The 19,295-nt window shown below is 42.9% G+C and overlaps 3 protein-coding genes across 5 annotated transcripts; 1 reads left to right on the plus strand and 2 right to left on the minus strand.

Annotated features, from left to right (window-relative positions):
* Positions 1-357: 357 nt before the first annotated feature.
* LOC118496468 (WAS/WASL-interacting protein family member 1) lies at positions 358-5,384 on the minus strand. Its single transcript, XM_036008297.1, has 4 exons — positions 4,811-5,384; positions 3,684-3,750; positions 2,329-2,679; positions 358-672 (listed from the first exon to the last, which is right to left on the minus strand). Exons 2-4 carry the CDS (start codon positions 3,733-3,735, stop codon positions 455-457), a joined length of 621 nt encoding a protein of 206 aa, XP_035864190.1. The 5' UTR covers positions 3,736-3,750; positions 4,811-5,384; the 3' UTR covers positions 358-454.
* A 1,613-nt stretch (positions 5,385-6,997) lies between these two features.
* wdr6 (WD repeat domain 6) lies at positions 6,998-14,466 on the minus strand. Of its 2 annotated transcripts, none has more exons than XM_036008281.1 (7): positions 14,447-14,466; positions 13,134-13,237; positions 12,728-12,892; positions 9,299-12,146; positions 8,883-8,960; positions 8,416-8,532; positions 6,998-8,097 (listed from the first exon to the last, which is right to left on the minus strand). In XM_036008281.1, exons 2-7 carry the CDS (start codon positions 13,201-13,203, stop codon positions 7,077-7,079), a joined length of 4,299 nt encoding a protein of 1,432 aa, XP_035864174.1. In that variant the 5' UTR covers positions 13,204-13,237; positions 14,447-14,466; the 3' UTR covers positions 6,998-7,076. The 2 variants fall into 2 exon arrangements, with proteins under 2 accessions (XP_035864174.1, XP_031142354.1); XM_031286494.2 differs by lacking the exon at positions 14,447-14,466 and adding an exon at positions 13,471-13,613 and having other exon boundaries at positions 13,134-13,238.
* Positions 14,062-19,208, plus strand: LOC116040850. 2 transcript variants are annotated; one of them, XM_031286549.2, is made up of 4 exons: positions 14,062-14,352; positions 15,791-15,846; positions 15,989-16,160; positions 17,328-19,208. In XM_031286549.2, the coding sequence occupies exons 1-4, from the start codon at positions 14,148-14,150 to the stop codon at positions 17,687-17,689; spliced, it is 795 nt and encodes a 264-aa protein (XP_031142409.1). In that variant the 5' UTR covers positions 14,062-14,147; the 3' UTR covers positions 17,690-19,208. The 2 variants fall into 2 exon arrangements, with proteins under 2 accessions (XP_031142409.1, XP_031142410.1); XM_031286550.2 differs by having other exon boundaries at positions 15,995-16,160.
* The last annotated feature ends 87 nt before the right edge of the window (positions 19,209-19,295 follow it).

Raw genomic sequence — 19,295 nt, forward strand, 5'->3', positions numbered from 1 at the left:
GCACTCCCACTGAGACAATGTGACATTAATTAAAAGACTGAGGTGGGGGAAATGAAGAATGAGAGGCACATGAAGAAAGAAAGAAGCCAAAAAAAAACTGAACTTTTTTTTTTATTTCCACAGTTGTTTTTTTTGTCCTTTTAATCTCAGCACAATATGAACTTAGTTTTACTCCAGGATTATACAAAAGGAAAAGCCATTGCTGCAGATCCTCCTTTCATTAAAAATAAAGAATACCGTCAACAGAAACTTTATGAACAGAACATTCCTGAAAGAGAAGAGATATTTATCTTTATTAGGCAAATAAAGTTCAAACCCAAAACGCAGTATTTCACAACATGATAAATAGGCCTATCTTTCTATCTATCTAAAATGTAGCACTAATAAAACAAAATACTATAATTGAGAAAAGTACATTTCAATGATTAAAAACTGTCCATGCAACACTGATTCTTCAGTAGTGTATCTGTCTCAAAAGCAGCATGAGGTTTCTGATGCGTTCGGCCCGGCAGCGAGGAGACTGGTGTAGCGGCAGCTCGAAGAAAGAGAAGGTGAAGCTTCGAGAGAAACTGAGGTTGGTGACGGGACGCAGTGGTGGGAGACGGAGAGGACGTGACACCCGACGCTGGGGCAACAACCTCCGCCTCGCCCGTAATCCTCTACCCCCTCCACCTGCAGAGACAGAGAGGGACAGGCATGGACAAAGTGAGAAGAAATTGCTCACAAAACTATGAAAAAGGACAGGGCCTGTATTCATCAAAGGGCCAACACCCATGACCCACACAGGTGTTTTCACTTGCCTGGTCTCAGGACTGCGTGGTCCTGCAGACTGTGCTTGATAAACACCTCTCTCACTCTCCTGAAAACATATATAGCTTACCTTTATCATCTTGTTTTTTAGTATATAGATATTGTTGACAAAACTACTGCAGTGTTCAATACATGCCTGTTCCCAACGGGCCGATTGCTTGGCCTCTGGTATTGCTGCTTGCAGCTTCCTCGAGAACCACACATCCAAACAAATTCACACTCAACACTGCGCTTCCTTGGGACCAGAGCATAATACCTCCCATGACATAGTTGCATCCCCTAGCCATGCTAGAATATACAAATCATTTGCTAACAGCTAGCTACATATTTGGAATCAGTCCGTTTCCCGGAACGGGAGGGAGTTATATTGCTGATGCTTGGAATGTTTGGTCTCTCTGGTCTTTTTTTCTTCATCTGTTCTTCAACGTGTGAGTGAGCTGTACCCAGCATGCCGTTCGGCAGTGTTACAGTTAATAGGGGTTCCCTCTTCATTACACAGAGCCGACCCGACACATGAGCGAACTAAGCGCCTGCTTAGGGCCCACCATGGCCACCATAGGGCCCACAAGAGAGAATACACAATGTGTACATTAACGCATAGTCTCACATTGCCTGACCTATCTCCACAGCGCTGCAGAGCAAGGTCTGGCTACACAACAGACGCATTCTGAGATAGGAGTAAAATATGCTCTGGGTTGTTTGCATTTCTTTAAACCAATCACAATCGTCTTGGGTGGCGCTAAACTCTGGACGCAGCGACGGTGGCTCTGCAAAATAGTCTTGGGAAAGAACTTGTTCTGGTGCTGGTGGAACATTTACACCCCACAAAAGAAAATGCCACATACAATATTAAATGAACGTTAACTGTTCACACAATACAGTAACGTGAGCTGGATACATGGTTCAACATAATTTACTCTTACCTGTGTATCGCCGTGTGTACTTCATCCATTAGCAACCCCCACCAATTGGTCCCAAAACGTCCCAGTTAGATAGTAATTCCCATAAACACATTCTTTGTAAATATTTACAATAATTCCCTGAAAGAACCAAGCAGGCATGATCCAAAAAAAGCACAGGTGTAAATAATAATCTTAATGAGTTATTTGTTATACAGATACAGGGTCAGCGGAATGACTTATTGGGACACCAAATGAAATGAAGCTTATGTTATTTGGTACACCTGTACTTTTCCTGCTATAACAGAATAAGTCAGAATGTATACTGTGAAAAAGGTGTATTCCCAGCATATAGCTCCACCCAACTTCAATCTGGGCAAAAGTCTAATCAATCTGACTGAAAACACCTGTGTGGATATGTAGGGCCCTTAACTTGTATTGATGGTATGTTGTTTGTCAGATCACAGCCAAGCATACATTGGACTTACAGAAGACATTTTGTCATGTCATAGTAGGAAAAGCACAGCTGTTACTATAACATTAGCAATGGCTCTGTTCTATTAAAGTGTTCCAGTAAGTCATGACAGTGTGGTAGCGAGCCAGCATGTTCCAGACATACCCACACTGTCCTGTGGGAATGCACCAGGTGGAGATGGAGCCTCAGAGTTAAAACTTGAACTTGAAACGTCCTCGTCTTCGTTCTGTCTCCCACGATAAGGAGTGGATGGCGTGGGCTGAGGAGCGGGAGGTGGTGGAGGGGGCCGTGGAGGGGGTGGCGGGGGGATTGAGGTAAAAGAGGATTCAGAGAGAGCCAGGCCTCCCCAAGGCGTCATGGTGGTGTCTGAGACGAGGATGGAAGAAGGCCCTGGATGAGGGTGAGAGGAAGAGGATGTTGTCTGCTGCTGGCTGCGTGTTTGGTGATTAGCCTGATGGGGGCGCTGGAGAGCAGGGGAGGAGAGAGATGGCTTGGCTGTTATAAGAAAGAGGAGATTCGAGGAAAAATAAAAAGATAACAGTTAATCCACAAACTACACCACCTTTTAACTGAAGTGGTCTGTCTTAAAACATAAAACATTTGTTGGACCAATATTGCAGCTAGGAGGATTACATGTGGTTCTCTGTTGCAAACCCACTTCATGGTTTAAGCTGATAAGGTAAGTTTACAGTATCTTTACGTAATATTTTACAAAAACAGCAGCACCAGCTTTGGAAAATATGATGAAATAATAAAATGTATTTACGTCAAATAAACAGATCCTTCAACCAGAAGAGTTATATACTGGCCTGTTTATGAAATTCATCTGTACCAAAGTTATTTGTTTTGAAAGAGAAAGCTGCATAGGCAATCTACATAAGCCTTCTGTAAAAAGGTGCTAGATATTTAAGGCCAGCAACAGCAAATTAGAGAAGAATAAACTACTGTAATAAATAACTATTAAGGCTTTTTTTCTTGCATGGCCATTATGCCATTAAAATATGTTGATTCACATCAGTTTTCCATAAAAAAAATCACTGTACATTTTTTTTTGTCTTGGTGTTCCTTTAGCATTATTGCCTTAAGGACCACTGAGTTTGTAGTTATATGTTAAGTTTTCAGCATTACACAGGCATTATTAAAAAATAAATAATTATTAAGATAAAGTGAATGATCTAGATATCATCATGAAAACTAATTTCTTGCAAAATGTGATAATAACCAGTAAATTGCCTGCTGTACAACATTTTCATTTGTTCAAGGAATCTGATTTGTGTTACATCTAAGCCCCTTATTTGTAGTTCGCTTTGCACCTAATGCTTTTCAATATGACCCAAATAATGAAACCTATGTTTACAAAAAACATCAATTAATGTACAAAGTATTATCATTATAAAATAATAATTATCTTCAAAATATGCATGTGCATTACTCCATGCTCATGCAGCATAATAGCCTCTGTTAGCAGAGAGGTGAGTGGGTCATGAGTGGATCATCACCTGTTGTCTTACTCGCAGATGAACCAATGAGAGGTAGCCGTTCACGTGACATAACCAATCCGGGACCCTGAACAGAAATAAGTATGACACAAATGACATGCTCATACTTGTAAGACATATATTTACAGTTTACAGTGTGCCTCTTCCATCTTCCACCCAGTAAACAGCAGGGACAGTTCATACACACTGCAATACAAACAGGCATTCATTTTGGATGACGATGCCAGTATGGCTCAAGGGATGGTAATGTAGGCCCGTTGGTCAGCCCACCACTTTGCTCCAGACTGAAATATCTGGACTACCATATGATGGATTGCCATGACATTTTGTACAGACATCCATGGTACCCAGAGGATGAATCCTACAGACTTTGGGGAACCCCTGCCTCTTGCAACACCTGCAGGTCAAAGTTTCACTTATCCAGTTAAAAATCTCAACATCTACTAGATAGATTGACACAAACATGATAAACACCACCAGCTCACATTCAGTCATTGAGCATGTTAGCATGCAGACAGCATTAGCATTTAGATATATGTATATAAGTGCAGCCTCACAGAGCCGGCATAGTTGTAGACTTCTTTATTGTCCACTCTTTGTTGTTTTTTTTGTTTTTTAGAAATCCTCATCACGTTTTTCTTGACCCGTGGCCTAAACATCCACCAAATATTGTTGAACTCCAATAAGAGATACCATGATAACAAAAACATAGGACTGAAACCACCTGGCAGAGAAATCAGCTCTTAATGTGAGTAATTTGTGATGTGGTTAAAGCACTAAGAAAGCAAATATTTTAGCATGGTAAGCTTACGATACACTTTAGAGTCTATGCAATCTTGCTCAAAGCTATTGTTTCGGTTTGATGTCAAATGCAACATTTAGCTCTTCTGAGAGTGTGAGTGACAGTCTGAAATGGGATATGAGGAAAGGTCAGTGCTCTGTCGTTGCACCAAATGTGCTGATAAAGAGAGAATGTTAAGAAAAAATATCTAAAATGAAGGACATTTTTTTATACCAAGTTAATGAGGATAGGATGAGGGTTAAGTTAAAAGACAGCAAATAAATACAGTGAATTGCGCATTGTCAGAAGAAGTGATGGAAAGCTGTGAGGGACAGTGTGTCCATACCTCTTCGATAGGTGGAAATTGTCACTCCTTCAGTACTTTGACAGCAGACCACTTGTTTTATTCCTCGTTCTCCTGGGCCAAGCAAAGCACGCCTCACAGACACACATTCACTCTCACACACTCACACACAAGGGTCGTCATCAGCACACAGGGACAATTTTCCTTCCAGCACTTAATCACTACAGACGCTGATGATTTCTCAAGCTGGCTTCCATAAGTCACTTTTCCTCTCCACATGTTTGAAGACTGCATATGACTAATGAGTATAAAATCCTTTTTTTAAAACACGTTTTCCCTTAAAACTGTATGTAAAATGTATCCCAGACACACATCCTTGTCTTGGAGATTGCTTCCTCTCTGTGTCTCATCTTACACTCCCTCACTCATCAATCAGTCAGTCCTCTCCATTTTTCTGCCTCGTCTCTCCTTTCCCACTTTCTCTTATGTGACCCAACAAACATCAGCAGTGATACTCATTGCAGCAGCTGCCTTCTGTATTTCTGTCTCCCCCCTTTTCTCCCTCCTCGCCACCCTCACCTTGTCAGCACTGGTGCTTTCACTCTCCATCCTCTCTTTTCTCTCCCCCTTTCTTTCCCTTGTAAGTGATAGTGGTGGTTACACAGGTACTTTGGCTCTTGCTATCTCCCCCTCCTTTTCCTTTTATCCCTTGGAACAAAGACAAAGGGGAACATGAAAAAGTGAGCATTCCCTATTCCCTCTTTTTACCATATTTTCTTCATTAGCTTTTTTTTCTTCTTATTCTCTCTTCCTCCTTCTTTCTCTCCATTGTGAGTGGCAGGTGGTGAGATGGGTACTTGACAAAAGGCAATGTGAGACGAGGCTAAAATATTAAAATATTCATGGATACCTGCAGTGGGCCCCTTCATGGGATCTGACCCCCACCTAGCCCTATACACACACACCCCCCAAATATGCAAATAATTGTGCACAGCCCCATATCAACTTGCAGTATTAACATTTCATATCACAGCACATTCTGCTAAATTAGCATTTCAGGACACATGCACACACGACATGATCACAGTATAAGTGTGCACATTTATACAAACCCTCACCTTCAACCAATCACACACTCCATGTTCACATTTGTGACTTATAAAAATGTAATCCTTAATAATCCCAAAACAAATTATTTCCTTACTCCAACCATTAGCCGAACAATAAACTAAACGTAATTGTAACCAATACCAAGTGTAAACTCCCAGACAGCCTTTGAAGAAGTAAGGACCGGACAAAACTTCAAGGTGAATGTTCACATTGGTCCTCACAAATAGAAGTAGAAGACTCCCAGGTTGGGCACCACAGCTCCACAGGACTAGTCAGGGCAGAGCTTCTTCCCACTCTGTGTATAATTAATCTCTTAACAACTCCTGCATTGATTGTGACATTGCACGCAACGGTAGTTATAGTTTGTATATGTTGCATTTTCTTATGTTTACCCTCACGTATTATCTACCGGTTTTAAATCTGTTATGGTGCCAGGATGATGTTTTTTGTGGGCATATCGTGATTGACTATAACAATCTGGATTTCAGTGCTTTGCTCCAGGGAACCTCAGAACTGGAAGTATATTTTAAACTATAAAGATATGAGTAAAGGCAGTCTTTGTTTTGGCTTTTTTTTCCTGAAAATTAAGTCCCAAGGATCTCTTCAAGTACACAGCTTTATTTCCTGGCTGGTTGAGATATAACATGCTGTATTATTAACTCCAGTGATTGCAGCCATCTTTGTGCAGTGTTGCGCTACTCCCTGAAGGATGGCACAGATGGCCCAAACACATCAGAGACGATTTAATGTTCTCGTGAAATAGCCATGAAGATTTTAATTTTCCTCGATCAGCACCAAATGCCTTTGAGAATTTAGCAGAAATGTAGCTAGATCCCAGACTCAAATTTTCAATTTGTGTAGGCTAGCAGAAATGAATGACAGGCTTTAGTTTAAAAAAACTGTTTTAAATCTCTTCACACAGGTTTGTTGTTTCTGATGAAACTATTTTGTTCATGCTTTTTATTAAATCTTTACCGAGCTGCCATAAGCATTAAATGCCATACATAAATGCAATGTAGCCCATAAATAATGAGAAAGGTGGAGAATAAATAAACTTTATTAAAAATGTAATTAGCAAAGTTAAATTAATCTGAGATCAATTACAATTACAAATAGTACAATATGTCCATTGAGAAAGTGATTGTTTGGACCACTGCTATCTTTCGATTGCACTTTGTGTTTACTTTGTAAAGACCATTTAACTCTGTGATTCACCTTCTCCTTTAATCTTCTTTTCTGTATTTCTGACTCGTAGTAGCTGGAAGCCCTGGCCGCAGACCAGCACCCATCCCGTGTTTTCTCTCTTTTTCTTGCTCTCACAGGAAGCCTTGAAACCCATCTCAGTGTTCCCCTCACTCTCTGTCTCACCCATGCTGTCAGTCTCTGTTGGATTTCTACATTCACCAGCTGCTTCACCTCCCTTCTCATCACCAGTTTGACAAACGGGGTCACCCGTCTTGCTCACGGCTTCAACAGGTTCTCCATCCTCGGCCTCATCAGCTGTTTCCTTATCCTTATTGAACTGTGCTGCTGACTTACACATCGTTTTTAACCCTGTCTGACTCCCTTTCCCTTGCCAAATTGCAATCTCCTGCTCAGACTCACACCTTGTTTTCCTCTTTTTATATCCCTCCTCCTCCTCTATCATCTGCCCTTCCCACACTGCGAGTCCTGCAGCATCTGCAACATGGGAGCACAGCGCCCCGATGTGGCTGATACCGGTACTGCCGACCCTCCACAGGCAAACCCTCTGATCTGAAGAAGTGGAGACCACGAGGCCTGGGCTCAGGACCTTCAGGGCGGTGAGAGGGGCGGCGTGAGCCAGCAGGATGTGGGACTGCGACTGGAGATGAAGATGTAGCTGTCTTCGGGGTTGGAACTGGGATTGTAGAGAAATCAGGGGCTCAGAAATCTGAGAAAACCCTCTGCTGCCCCCAATCTTTCCATCTTCATGGTACTGCACCCTAATTGTGGACACTGTCAGCTGCCCATCATCTCCTCCGCTAGCAACGGTTACCAGGCAACCGCCCTCTTGTTGGCCCAGTTTCTCTGCCCAAACAGCCACTGAGTTGACGCCGCTCTGGTGGGCGTGAATGTCGAGGCCGGGGATTGGTGGAGTCGGAGCACTGCTTGAAGAATCGGTCGATAAGGAAGAAGCATCAGTCAAATCCCACACTGCAATTTTGCCATCTGTTGCAGCACTGAACAGCAGCCTATACCTGAGAGAGAGAGAGAGAGAGAGAGAGAGAGAGAGAGAGAGAGAGAGAGAGGAGTTAATACATTAATGTACATTGTCATCACAGATAGAAACCTAACTCACTGAGCTCTTAATATTGTATTACTATATCTGATCTGCCAGTCACTACTCTTCCCAAAACAGTGTGCTTTAAAATAATAAAAATATATTAAAATCAATAGGTGGTTGGGTTCTGATGGGTTACTACAAAGCAAGACTACATATAACTTGGAGTGACGGTGCCAACATTCACCTGCTTCAGGTTTAGGAAATGAAAAAACACAAACAAACATCAGATCACCTGTTGCCTTTTCCATCCTCCACGCTGCAAGTGGCAACACTGAGCACACAGCGCTGGTGGTAATACGTCTCCCACAACAAATCAATTTGACGCTTGACTTCACTGATTGAGAACAATCTGGAAAAGACAGTAATGCAGGTCAGAAGACAGCAAAAAGAAGAGCGCAAAGAAAGTGACAAATAGTGTATTATAAAATGAAATTAGGTGAACAAGAACGGCATTTAAGATTGAGCTAACAGCATCTTGAGGGACATGACGAAAACATGCGGAGAGTAAATATCTTCGGCCACAATTAAGCTATATTTTACCAAGTAACAACATTATTTCAACACCTTCAGTTACAATCATTATCACTACCACTTTGCTGAAGAAAATACTCATTTGAGAACAGTAACTTTTCTCCAGCTCCTGAGAAAGAGGTTTCAGATGTGTGGAAAACTTCTAATTTTGCTGTGATGACCACCAACCTGAGAGCTCCGTCACTACAAGCCAGAGCCAAAAGACCACAGTCTGTCTTCTCATCCACCGCCACTATAGACATGTACCTGAAAACACACAGACACAGCTGGTAAGACTGGATCAGAAGTTGATTTAAAAGGAAAACAATATGCGAGTAGATTTAGCTGTAACTGACATAGTACAGTAGCTGATTATCTTCAGCGGTCACGTATTGAAAATTTTTGCTGTAACAATATCTTACATGCAGACTTCAAAAACCTTTTGATAATGTATACTTTTCTTGATGAAGAAGGGAATACAGATGAAAAAGAAAGGCAGGAGAGAAAAAGCAGCACCTATACATTCGGTAGTTATAAAGAAATAGTCCATCTCTTTATGGATGGAATTCCCTTTACATGTGTGCAGAAAACAACCATCCACTTGCCTTGTTTCTGGGTCCATTTTCACCGTCTTGTGTCTGTTCCGCCTCCCCTCCCACTGTTTGTCCAATCTGTGACTGGCCACCTGGATCACCTGGCAGGCGGGAACCAGTCTCTGGCTGTCCCAGCCGATTAACAGCCGGTAACACTGCATCTGAGCTCGCCCGCCAGCTGACACGAGCAGGGCAGAGAGAGACTGTGTCTGGTTTTCACGCCCTCCCTCTGGGCGCGTTACTGCAGTCACTGTCCGGACGCTCGAGATGTGGTCCGTAATAACTGAGAGAACTTTGATGCTGCCAGAGTTGGGACGAACCGCCAAGACGGTTAAGCTAGTGTCCTCTCCTCCTGTCACCACTATCTCCCAATGCTCTTCCCCTCTCTCCACCTCCTTTTCGTCATCTTTGAGCGTATCCCTTCTTTCAGTTTCAGTCAAATCTTTAGTACTGTTTGTTTGAATCTCATTCCCAATTCCCCTTATCATCCCCAGCCTGCATACACACCCGATTCCCCTCCCATGGACGCCCTCTCTCAGGCTCCATCCTCCAGTCCTTCCTGCCTTCCCAGCCCAGCTGGGGGCCTCTCCAGGGGGTTGCGTAGTCAGGACAGCCCCCTGCTTGACGAAGATCAGGGCTCCATATCCGGGCCAAACCCCTTTGTGGGAAGGCCAGAGACTCCAAGAGCGATGCCCCCCACCACAAGGCACCGCTAACAGCCTCTCCTGCCTCACCGGGTCCCAAACCACGAAGTGGACCGCATGAAAGCCAACGATGGCAAACCTGGCTTCTCTTCTCCTTTTCTCTGTCTTTTCTTCTTCTCCTCCAAAGCTCCCATCCTCTTTTCTCTCCTCTGTAACCTCCAGCTTTTCTTTCAAATTTTGTTTCTTTGTCTCATAGTGGTTCTCACATTCCTCTCCGCGCTCTTCCTCCTCCTCCTCCTCCCCCTCTTCCACAGGAATGTCGGGCTCAAGAATCAAAACCCTCTCCAGCCACTCCATACCCTTGCAGGCCCGCTGGACTCTGAGAACCTCCAGCTGAAGCCCTCCTTTGTTTTCTACACCGTTTCCATTACTCTTTTCTTCAGATTTTTCTGATGCTGTTTGATGCACTCTGAAGACCCTCACACAGCCGTCCCTGCCAGTGCTGTAGAGCAGTCCCTGGTATTCGCACACTGAAGTTACACCCTGTTTTCCATGCACCCCGAACAGGGAGCTCAGTGGGTGCAGCGTTAGGTCACCCACTTCTTTTCTTTCCCTCTCCTCCGACATTTTGCTTTTTCTGTCTCCACCGCTACCATTTCCCTCAGCTTCAACCCCTTCATTCAGCAAACCTTCATCCATCCTTTTGTTATCTCCCATCTTCTGCTCCAGCTTTCCTCCGTCCTGAAACAAAAGCAAGGACCCTCTCCTGTCCCCACACACCCACAGCAATCCCTGTGGCGTGGAGTAGAGGCGCACTGCAGCTGTCAGCCAGCGTTTGGCGCAGGGGGGAAGCAGGAAAGAAGGAAGGGGATTTACATTGAGAGCCAAGGTAGAGTTTTCATCCAATTCTACCTCTAGACACCAGCGATAGGCAAGACCTTCAGCGCCTGATGCTAGCAAATACAAGCCTTCTTTTGCCTCTTGCCAAATAAGACTATGGATTTTCCCTGATCTTCCTGTGAGAAGAATCCCACACTGAGGATGAGAGACGGGGAAGACCTGTATGGAACCGCTGAGGTTTCCCACAGCACACAAATTAACTTTTGCTGTTGAGTCTTTCACACTGACATTTATTGTTTCCATGACACAATAAGACTGAAACTCAGGAGTCCCTTGCCATACCATCTCCCACTGCCCATTGCTGTATTGGTAAACTACTCCTTGGTCAGTGCAAACCACAAACTTACTCTGACTCCAACTTGCATTTGTGTCCCCTGCTATACAAACAACTTTAGGCAAGCCTTGACCAGGAAATTTCAGGTCAGTTAGCTTCTCTGTAACTGCTTCCTCCATTCCCACCTTCCCCTCCTCGCTCCCTTCCACCCTCCACAACCTCACCCCTCCATCTGCCCCCCCTGTAGCCACCCATCTCTCTTCATCTCCTGTTCCCTCACTGACTGCGAGTGCACGGACCCCCCCTGCTCGGTGTCCCTTTAACGTCCGAACCACCTTGCCACCTCCAGCCCAGTCCCAGACTAAACACGCTCCGTCTTCACCAGCACTGAACACTTTCCCTGGGGAGAGACGCACCGAGAATACCCTAGCCTGGTGTCCATATAGAACCCTTAAACAAGCCGGGTTCAGGTCCCCACATTTCCCCCCAGGGCCCCCTAAAGCACCAACACCCCAAACCCTTACACTGCGGTCATCAGAGGCTGAAGCCAGCCATCCTCTCTCCTGAAGATAAGAGATGCTGAAAATGACCCCGCTGTGGCCCAGCAGACGTCTCTCAACTGGAGCTTTGTGCTCAGAACCGATACTTTTGTCTTCTCCTCCTCCAGGCTTCCAGAGAACCAGTTGGTTAAAAACAGTCCCTCCTACCAAGATGGTATCTGCCCAGGAATCATGTACCAAAAGGAGGGCAGAGTACAGCAGACACCCCTCCAGACAGGAGCGATGAACCAGGGTATTTCCTGTAATGAGGTCGAGGAGAAGAGCACTATTGTGGGCAACAGCCACACAGAGCAGTGAGTGTTTGTCTCCAGAGAGCCAGCGGACATCCAGAGCCCAGTCCTGTAGCACCATGAGGGGACCCAGAATCTCCAAGTCCAGATGCTCTCCATCCTGGAGATCCACATGGAGCCTCACCAGCCTCACAGCTTTGCCTCCAAACACAGCTAGGTCATAGAACTTAGGCTCCGAGATGGAGCTCAGTTCTGGGGATTGACAGAAAAAAAGAGGGGATTTTGTGAATTTATGAGAGTGAATACATAAAAAACAAATCTGTAAAAAAAAAAACTAAAAAATAGAGGGCTTTCAGTGAGTGCAAACTATTGACCAAGACTGGACAGTTCTTTAACTATCAGCCAAAAATAATATTCCTTTATTTTTTTAAGATCCTTTTTTGGGCTTTTCCACCTTTAATTTTTGACAGGACAGCTAGGTGAGAAAGGGGAGAGAGAGGGGGAAGACATGCAGGAAATCGTCACAGGTCGGACTCGAACCCTGGACCTCTGCATCGAGGCATAAACCTCTCAGTATATGTGCGCGTGCTCTCCCCGCTGATCCAACCCGGCCACATAATATCCCTTTATTATTTAGAATTAGCATTAATGCTGAAATTCCTGCAGATCACCACCAAAAACTAAGACTTATCTGTCCATCTGATTTCACTCAAATCGGCTAGTTAAGGTTTTATACATCCCAGCAGAAGTGAAGAAATAAAACAACCTCCCTGAACGCAACAGAATAAAACTAACAAAGACAACAGTGGAAACAAACATCTGCTCGTGCTAACCATCTTTCTTCTTCCCACATGTTCCTGTGGCAGAGCTCTGTGCTGGGACAGCTGTCAGACTTCTCGGTCTTATCCCGTGGATTCTGTCACGTTGGAGCACACTCAGTGAGGCACGGGCTTTAGGGCGAGGTTGCAGACCGTACACCGTCAAGATTGGACCCTCACCTGGAAAGGACAACAGAAGATTTTGTTCCATGTGTTGTGTGAGCCTTCTGTTCAGTCTTCTTTCAAAATAAGCAAGAAGAGAAGTGACACACTCCCCATTGTAAAACGTAAACATACGACCATCTATGCATAATAATTCTAATAATAATGCAGATAGTCCGGAAAATCTGATTTTTTTCAAATCCTTTTTGTGTATCACTAGACATTTCTGTTCTGTATGGCTCCCGACACTGTTTCCTACCTGTCAGTAGAAATGCATCCTGAAGGAACTCCAAAGCTGTAACTGGAGCTACAACGGCTGCTGTCTCCATATCTTAATGGTTAATAATACATTATCATTAGTGCCTGAAAAATATAAAGTGACAACACACACTTGTTAAAGACGGTAGAGTGAGAAAAGACGGGAATCAGCCAGCGTGGTTGACTGGCATCTTAAATATTAAAACGTAAAAAGCTGAGAAGCCTCTGTTAGCAAAACAAGCTAACAGCAGGAGCACTTTGTTATTTGGTGTGTACGAATCAAGAAAAGTAACTTTGCTAGGGCAATACCAATGCCGCTACATGATTTACTTACCAAAAAAAAAAACTTTAAACGCAACATAAATGTGTTTTAAATCTGGATTAAAATATCTTTATTTGCATCCACGGTCCACAATTTTGTACCCATGTGTTTCTGTTCTGTCGGCCGTGCTGCGTTTAAACCAATCAGGCTACAATTCTGGCTTCCTAAACGCTGATTGGTTAGAAAAAAGGGTAGCCGTATTTGTATTGGAGAAAGCGACACATGTGACCGGCTGCTGCCTTTAGGTGTTTTCTGATAAACCATGTTATTGTAGCATCAGTCATCTGTATTGGTATTTAAAAATGACTGATAGGTTATGTATTTTTAAGTGTGTTGGTCAGTTTCTTTAACTTTTGTTATTACACTTATTTAGACAAATACATACTTGATTTATTTTTCTTCATTACACCAGCAGATACAACTGGGCTGTCTCTACACTTTCTTTCTAATACGTTTGGTTATTTCAGAATATCATAGAAAAATGAAATGCAGTAGCTCAATGTACCAATGCTGCTTTACCGATATTGGCTATCGTCACATAAACAATACGTTATTTAAATTAATATGCGCAGTGATACATAATGCCATGGGTATTCCGAGTCGACTATGAACGCATCAGGAGGCAGGGGAGGGATAAGGTTGATCCTGCCGCCTGGCCGTGGACCGGGGTCCAGCTAACTTCATCGGTTAACTATGCCCGGAAAATGTAAATTCCAGGACTCCTGGCTCTCAAAGACAATTTACAAGGACTGGCTGGTTAAGGACGTCCAAGACATTCACTTCGCCCGATGCAGGGCCTGTTGTAAATCAATCAAACTTCAGACCATGGGCGAGGCTGCTCTCACCAGCCACGCAGGGGGAGCTGGCCACAAAGCAGCCGTACGCAAGCTAATGGAAGGTAGAATAGCTTGAATTATAAAACGGGAATATTGTTTTAAAAGCGTGCAAAGAGACGCGTCTAACAATCTTTTATGAATGCGTGTGATACTAACCGTTAGTGTTTGTTCAGCTGGTTTAATTGCTGGCTGTGGTGTTGTTATTGGTGGGCGTATTGGCTGCAACAGTCTGGGCGTGTGCAGAGTTGAGGACATCTGTCCCACGTCATCAACCACTGCCCCTCTGGCCGTATGGTTCTCATCAACTTCCTCAGAAATGTTAAGCTGTACTATTAGATCTTTAAAAACACAATAGTCCACACTTCTCTGCAGTGGAGATGCTATAGGAGGAGCAGCTGTAGTAGTTTAACATCTGCAGCCTGCTGAAGTGTCCTTGAGCAAGTGATGAAACCTGAGCCTAACTGTTTTACTATCAATGATGTAGTAGTAATAGTAATAATAGTAGTTGTGATGTGATTTTGGTATTCATATTAGTTAGAGTAAAGCTATTAATACCCCATTATTGCGGAAAAAAGAATGTATCAATAAACACAAAATCTGGTGTGACATTTACTATAATGTGTACCCTATTGAACAATTAAGATATATTTTTTAGGTACAAATTCCGGTACAAGGTAAATTCATCCAAATTACAAAATAAAAAAAATTAAAAATAATTCCCAGAGTATCAAGACTGCCAGCACCTTTTCAGTTTTCTAAATTTAAAAAAATCTACATTTTCATTATCCTGAATTAACAACTTTGTTGCTCTTCTTTATCTTCTAGTCCGAAAAGTGTTTTGGGAGTGTTGTCCAGAGTTTTGCAGTGTTTTCTTATCCAAAACACTGCAGTACTGAATTATTATATCCTTTTCTTTTTGTTTTTTTTGTTGTTTTAGAGATTTAGTAATTCTGCTCAAAGCCACTTGAGTGAGGTGGATTCTCGCTGCCATGAGGGTTGGAACACAAATCCTCAATTTTAAAGCCTGTCTACCTTCTCACTTTAACATCCTGCTGCTCCAAAGCATGATCAGTTTGTCAAACAAACTCATAAGAAATTCAACCTGGAAACTGATTTAATAATCAAAGTGTTGGATCTCTAACTACTCCAAATTGTCTTTACAGAACTCTACCTGAAACTACTTAACTGACAATACATCTGGGGCAGACTTTGTTGATTTCTTCATTAAGTAAAAATGTACATCCCACAATAGATTCGTGCCCGTCCATGTTCCATCATGCTTCGTTATTTACAGTCTGAACAGGTTTATTGGTGTTGAGTGGGTTGCAAACACATCATGATGCTGTAAGGTGCTTTGGATACATGCGTTTGTCCGAGTGTTTGAGTAAAGGTGATGTTGTACCTGCCTTCACCAGAGGGAGGTGCTCTCTGTGTATTTTTCTGAACCACATTCACCTGCTTTCCCTGTCTGTCTGTCTCTCTGTCCGTTTTTCTTATTAGCAGGCAATGTGATTCCGATAAATGCCACTGGGCAGATAAATGGCAGCGTGAATCAGGTAAGCATTTTTGAAGTGATCGTTTTGGTTTACACTCATTTTAGAGGCATCATTTCACATCAGCATAACATATCAACATTCATTTTAGAAATTACAAATGCTTCACCAGCGTAATCACTTAAAACACGCTTTGTTCTCTCAGTTTCAGACTGAGGACAGCAAGGAGCAAGTGGCCATCTGCCTCCAGCGTGACGCCTTGGACAGAATAACAGGCAGCGACTGGTCCAATCGGCACCAGAGCCCCACTACGAACTCCACCTACCACAATGCAGAGCTGCAGGATGTGACATTTGCTGCTTACTTCACAGCACCAGGTACCCACAGACAGCTCGGAAAACTGCCACAGTATTTGTTACCTAGATACACTATAGTGACCTTTAAATGAATGTTTACATGTGATATTCCAGTATTAACCTGAAACATTACTCTGATTTAGGAAACTGTCATGTACTGAATGATTACCTTTACCTTAATGGGGTCATTGTTTAGGTTACCGTTACTGAGGATGAGGAGGAAGGAGTGTCATTTCCCCCCCTGCATTTCATTGTCTTAGTATTTGTGCAATGACTATAAAGTTGAATCAAATCCAATTTAAATAGACAACGTCTGATTTGACGATCTGATGAATATCCAATTTGGAATTTAATTATTTGTTTAATCTACCTTTATCCATTTAAAGTGCTCATATTATGCTCATCTTCAGGTTCATAATTGTATTTAGAGGTTATATCAGAATAGGTTTACATTCATTTTCAAAAAAACACCATATTTTTGTTGTACTGCACATTGCTGCAGCTCCTCTTTTCACCCTGTGTGTTGAGCTCTCTGTTTTAGCTACAGAGTGAGACCTCTCACTTTTATTCCATCTTTGTTGGGAGTCGCACATACGCAGTAGCTAGGTAAGGACTACAAGCCAGTCAGAAGCAGAGTATGAGGGCGCGCCACGCTAGCAGCTAGGCGAGCATTATAACGTGTGTTACAAAGTGACGCACGTTCGTCACGGAAGTAAAGGCTGGACTACAATAGAGCTGTTTGGAGCAGTTTGTGAACAGTGTTTTCTGTTGGAGATGGCAAGTCCCTTTGGGGTGGACTTTGGGCTTTTTCACTTTGTAAACCGATTACATGCACAAAAAAAGATCCATAACACAATAAAGGAAAGGGAAAAGCCAAAAAGCATAATATGAGCACTTTAAGTAAATTTGGAGTTAATGCGTTAATGTGCAGGCACGGGTCTAGAAGCTTACAACATTAACGTTAATAAACGTTACAAGAAATGTCTGTCCCTCGTCCTAATATTTAGATACTAGTTAATCCCAGTAGTTCCTTGTTTTGTAAATGAGGCTGTGCACAAGCTGAAGCAGCTGCTGCAGTGGTGTATTGTTTGAAACAGCTAAGTGCATTTAGTAATATAAATTGGACCAATGCACTTATTAGTGACACAGGGTTCCCCTTGCTGATCTTTCTTAACTCTGACCTGTCAGGCAGGTACCGGCTCAACAACCAGCGTCTCCAGCTGACAGGCAGCGAGGCGGAGGACGCGACCCGCAGCCCGGCTCAGCACTACTCGGCAGACCTGTCGAGAGTGGAGCAGCAGCAGAGAGTAGAAGCTCTGGAGCAGCAGCAGCAGATGAAGATCCTGGAGTGGGAGAACAGGATGAAGGTGCTGGCGTGGGAGCAGGAGCTGGTGAAGGAGAAGAGGAGAGCAGCTCGGCAGAAGGAGAAGGCCTTCAGGATGAAGAAGGCTTACTACAAAGCCAAGCTAAAGAGGATGGGCGAGGACCTGCCGCCATCGTCCTCCAGCAGCAGTGATGAAGAGGAGAAAACATCTGATCCGACAGGATGAACTGTTTTAACTGTTGTATTTTTATTAGTGCTGTGTAATTGTCTATATGCCATGGAACTGTTACTATTTTTATACATTGTTTTGTATTTCAGAGCAAAAGAAAGATTCTCAGTTGCTTTTAATTAGATATTCTTGCACAAAGAGGGAACATCACTGATTATTGAGATTACTTGGGTTGCAGACTACTCAAAAGTACAAATGTAGCTTTTCTGAAGACTGGTAACGGTTACATTATTCCATATTGTCAAACTACCAAACAATCTCTCTGCAACATGATAACCACCTTCTCTGAGTAAGCTTTGCAAAGATATTCAAATTAAACTAAACTGTTTGTTGAGTACAACACTTAATTTAAGATCAACCCAAGTAAAATATATGGTACTAATAGACCTATAGATACACAGTACATGGATATGCCATGAGGCAGATGAACATCTTGTAGAAAAGCCTCTGACGTGTAAAAGGGTTGAAATCAAAATCAAGATCGTCTTGTTTTATCTGTTATTCATCACAATGTGTCTTCAGTATTCACACTTACATGATGTGAGGTTGATAGTGTATGTACAGGCCATAGCTTTATTCTAGGAAGAACAGCATTTTAAAGAATGTATTGAGAATTACATTTGCGGGTGTAGAAATTGAAATGACGTTCGTAAATGGACAATCTAATCATTTCACTTGCATAGCTTCTTTTGCATGTTAACATGAGTAGGTATGCTTAAACTTTAGTCTTTGCTTTGTAAATAAATTTGCATTTGGTACAGAATTGGAGATGACTACAGGCAGGTGACAAATCAAAGAAAAAACCTAACTACATACACGTGGCCAAAAGTACAGTATGTGGCCGTAATGGCAGCCTCTGTTGATTTTTGGACATGTCAGCAGGGATTTGCTACAAAAGCATCAACTGCTATGTTAGTATAGTTATGTGCTGTAACTATTTCGGAGCTTTAGAGGTGCTGGTAGGCACATTTTTAAACTCTGGACATAAGGCTAGCTGTTTCCCCCTGCTTCCAGTCGTTACGCTAAACTAAGCTCATTGCTTCCTGGCTTCAATGCAGAGACATGAGAGTGGTACTGATCTTCATATCTAACTCGTCAAAAAATGTTAAGCAAAATATCTCTGTCACCCTTACGTGTTACAGCAAACATTTCTTTGTATTTTACTAGCTGCGACTAAGTCATACTATTACAAATCTGACAGGAGCATTGATCAGTTGTTTCAGCACCTGCAGGTCTAAATCTAAAGTTTATTCAAGGCCTGGTTATATTGTCTCAGCTGGTGCTTCTGTTTTTGCTGAGAGTCAGCAGAGGTGGCCTCTGAAGATCTCTGACGCCTCTGAATGTGACAGAATACTTTGAGTCAAAACATGTCAGAGAGAGAGAGCCCTCCAGAAAAACGTGTCCCTCTGTCAGGACGTTTCCTCTGCTCAGTTTTCTGCACATGGAAATGTCTGTTCTCATGAATATGAAACAGCACACGCAGAATAAATATGAACACAGCCGTGTAGGAATGTCATTTTTTTTAATGTCCAACATTTGTCTTGTTTCCGTGGTAACAGGGGAACAGCTGTTTCCATGCCGCCGTCCCCTTGCCGACGGCGGG

Source organism: Sander lucioperca, chromosome 12 (assembly GCF_008315115.2).
Source record: "Sander lucioperca isolate FBNREF2018 chromosome 12, SLUC_FBN_1.2, whole genome shotgun sequence".
Lineage (NCBI taxonomy): Eukaryota > Metazoa > Chordata > Actinopteri > Perciformes > Percidae > Sander > Sander lucioperca.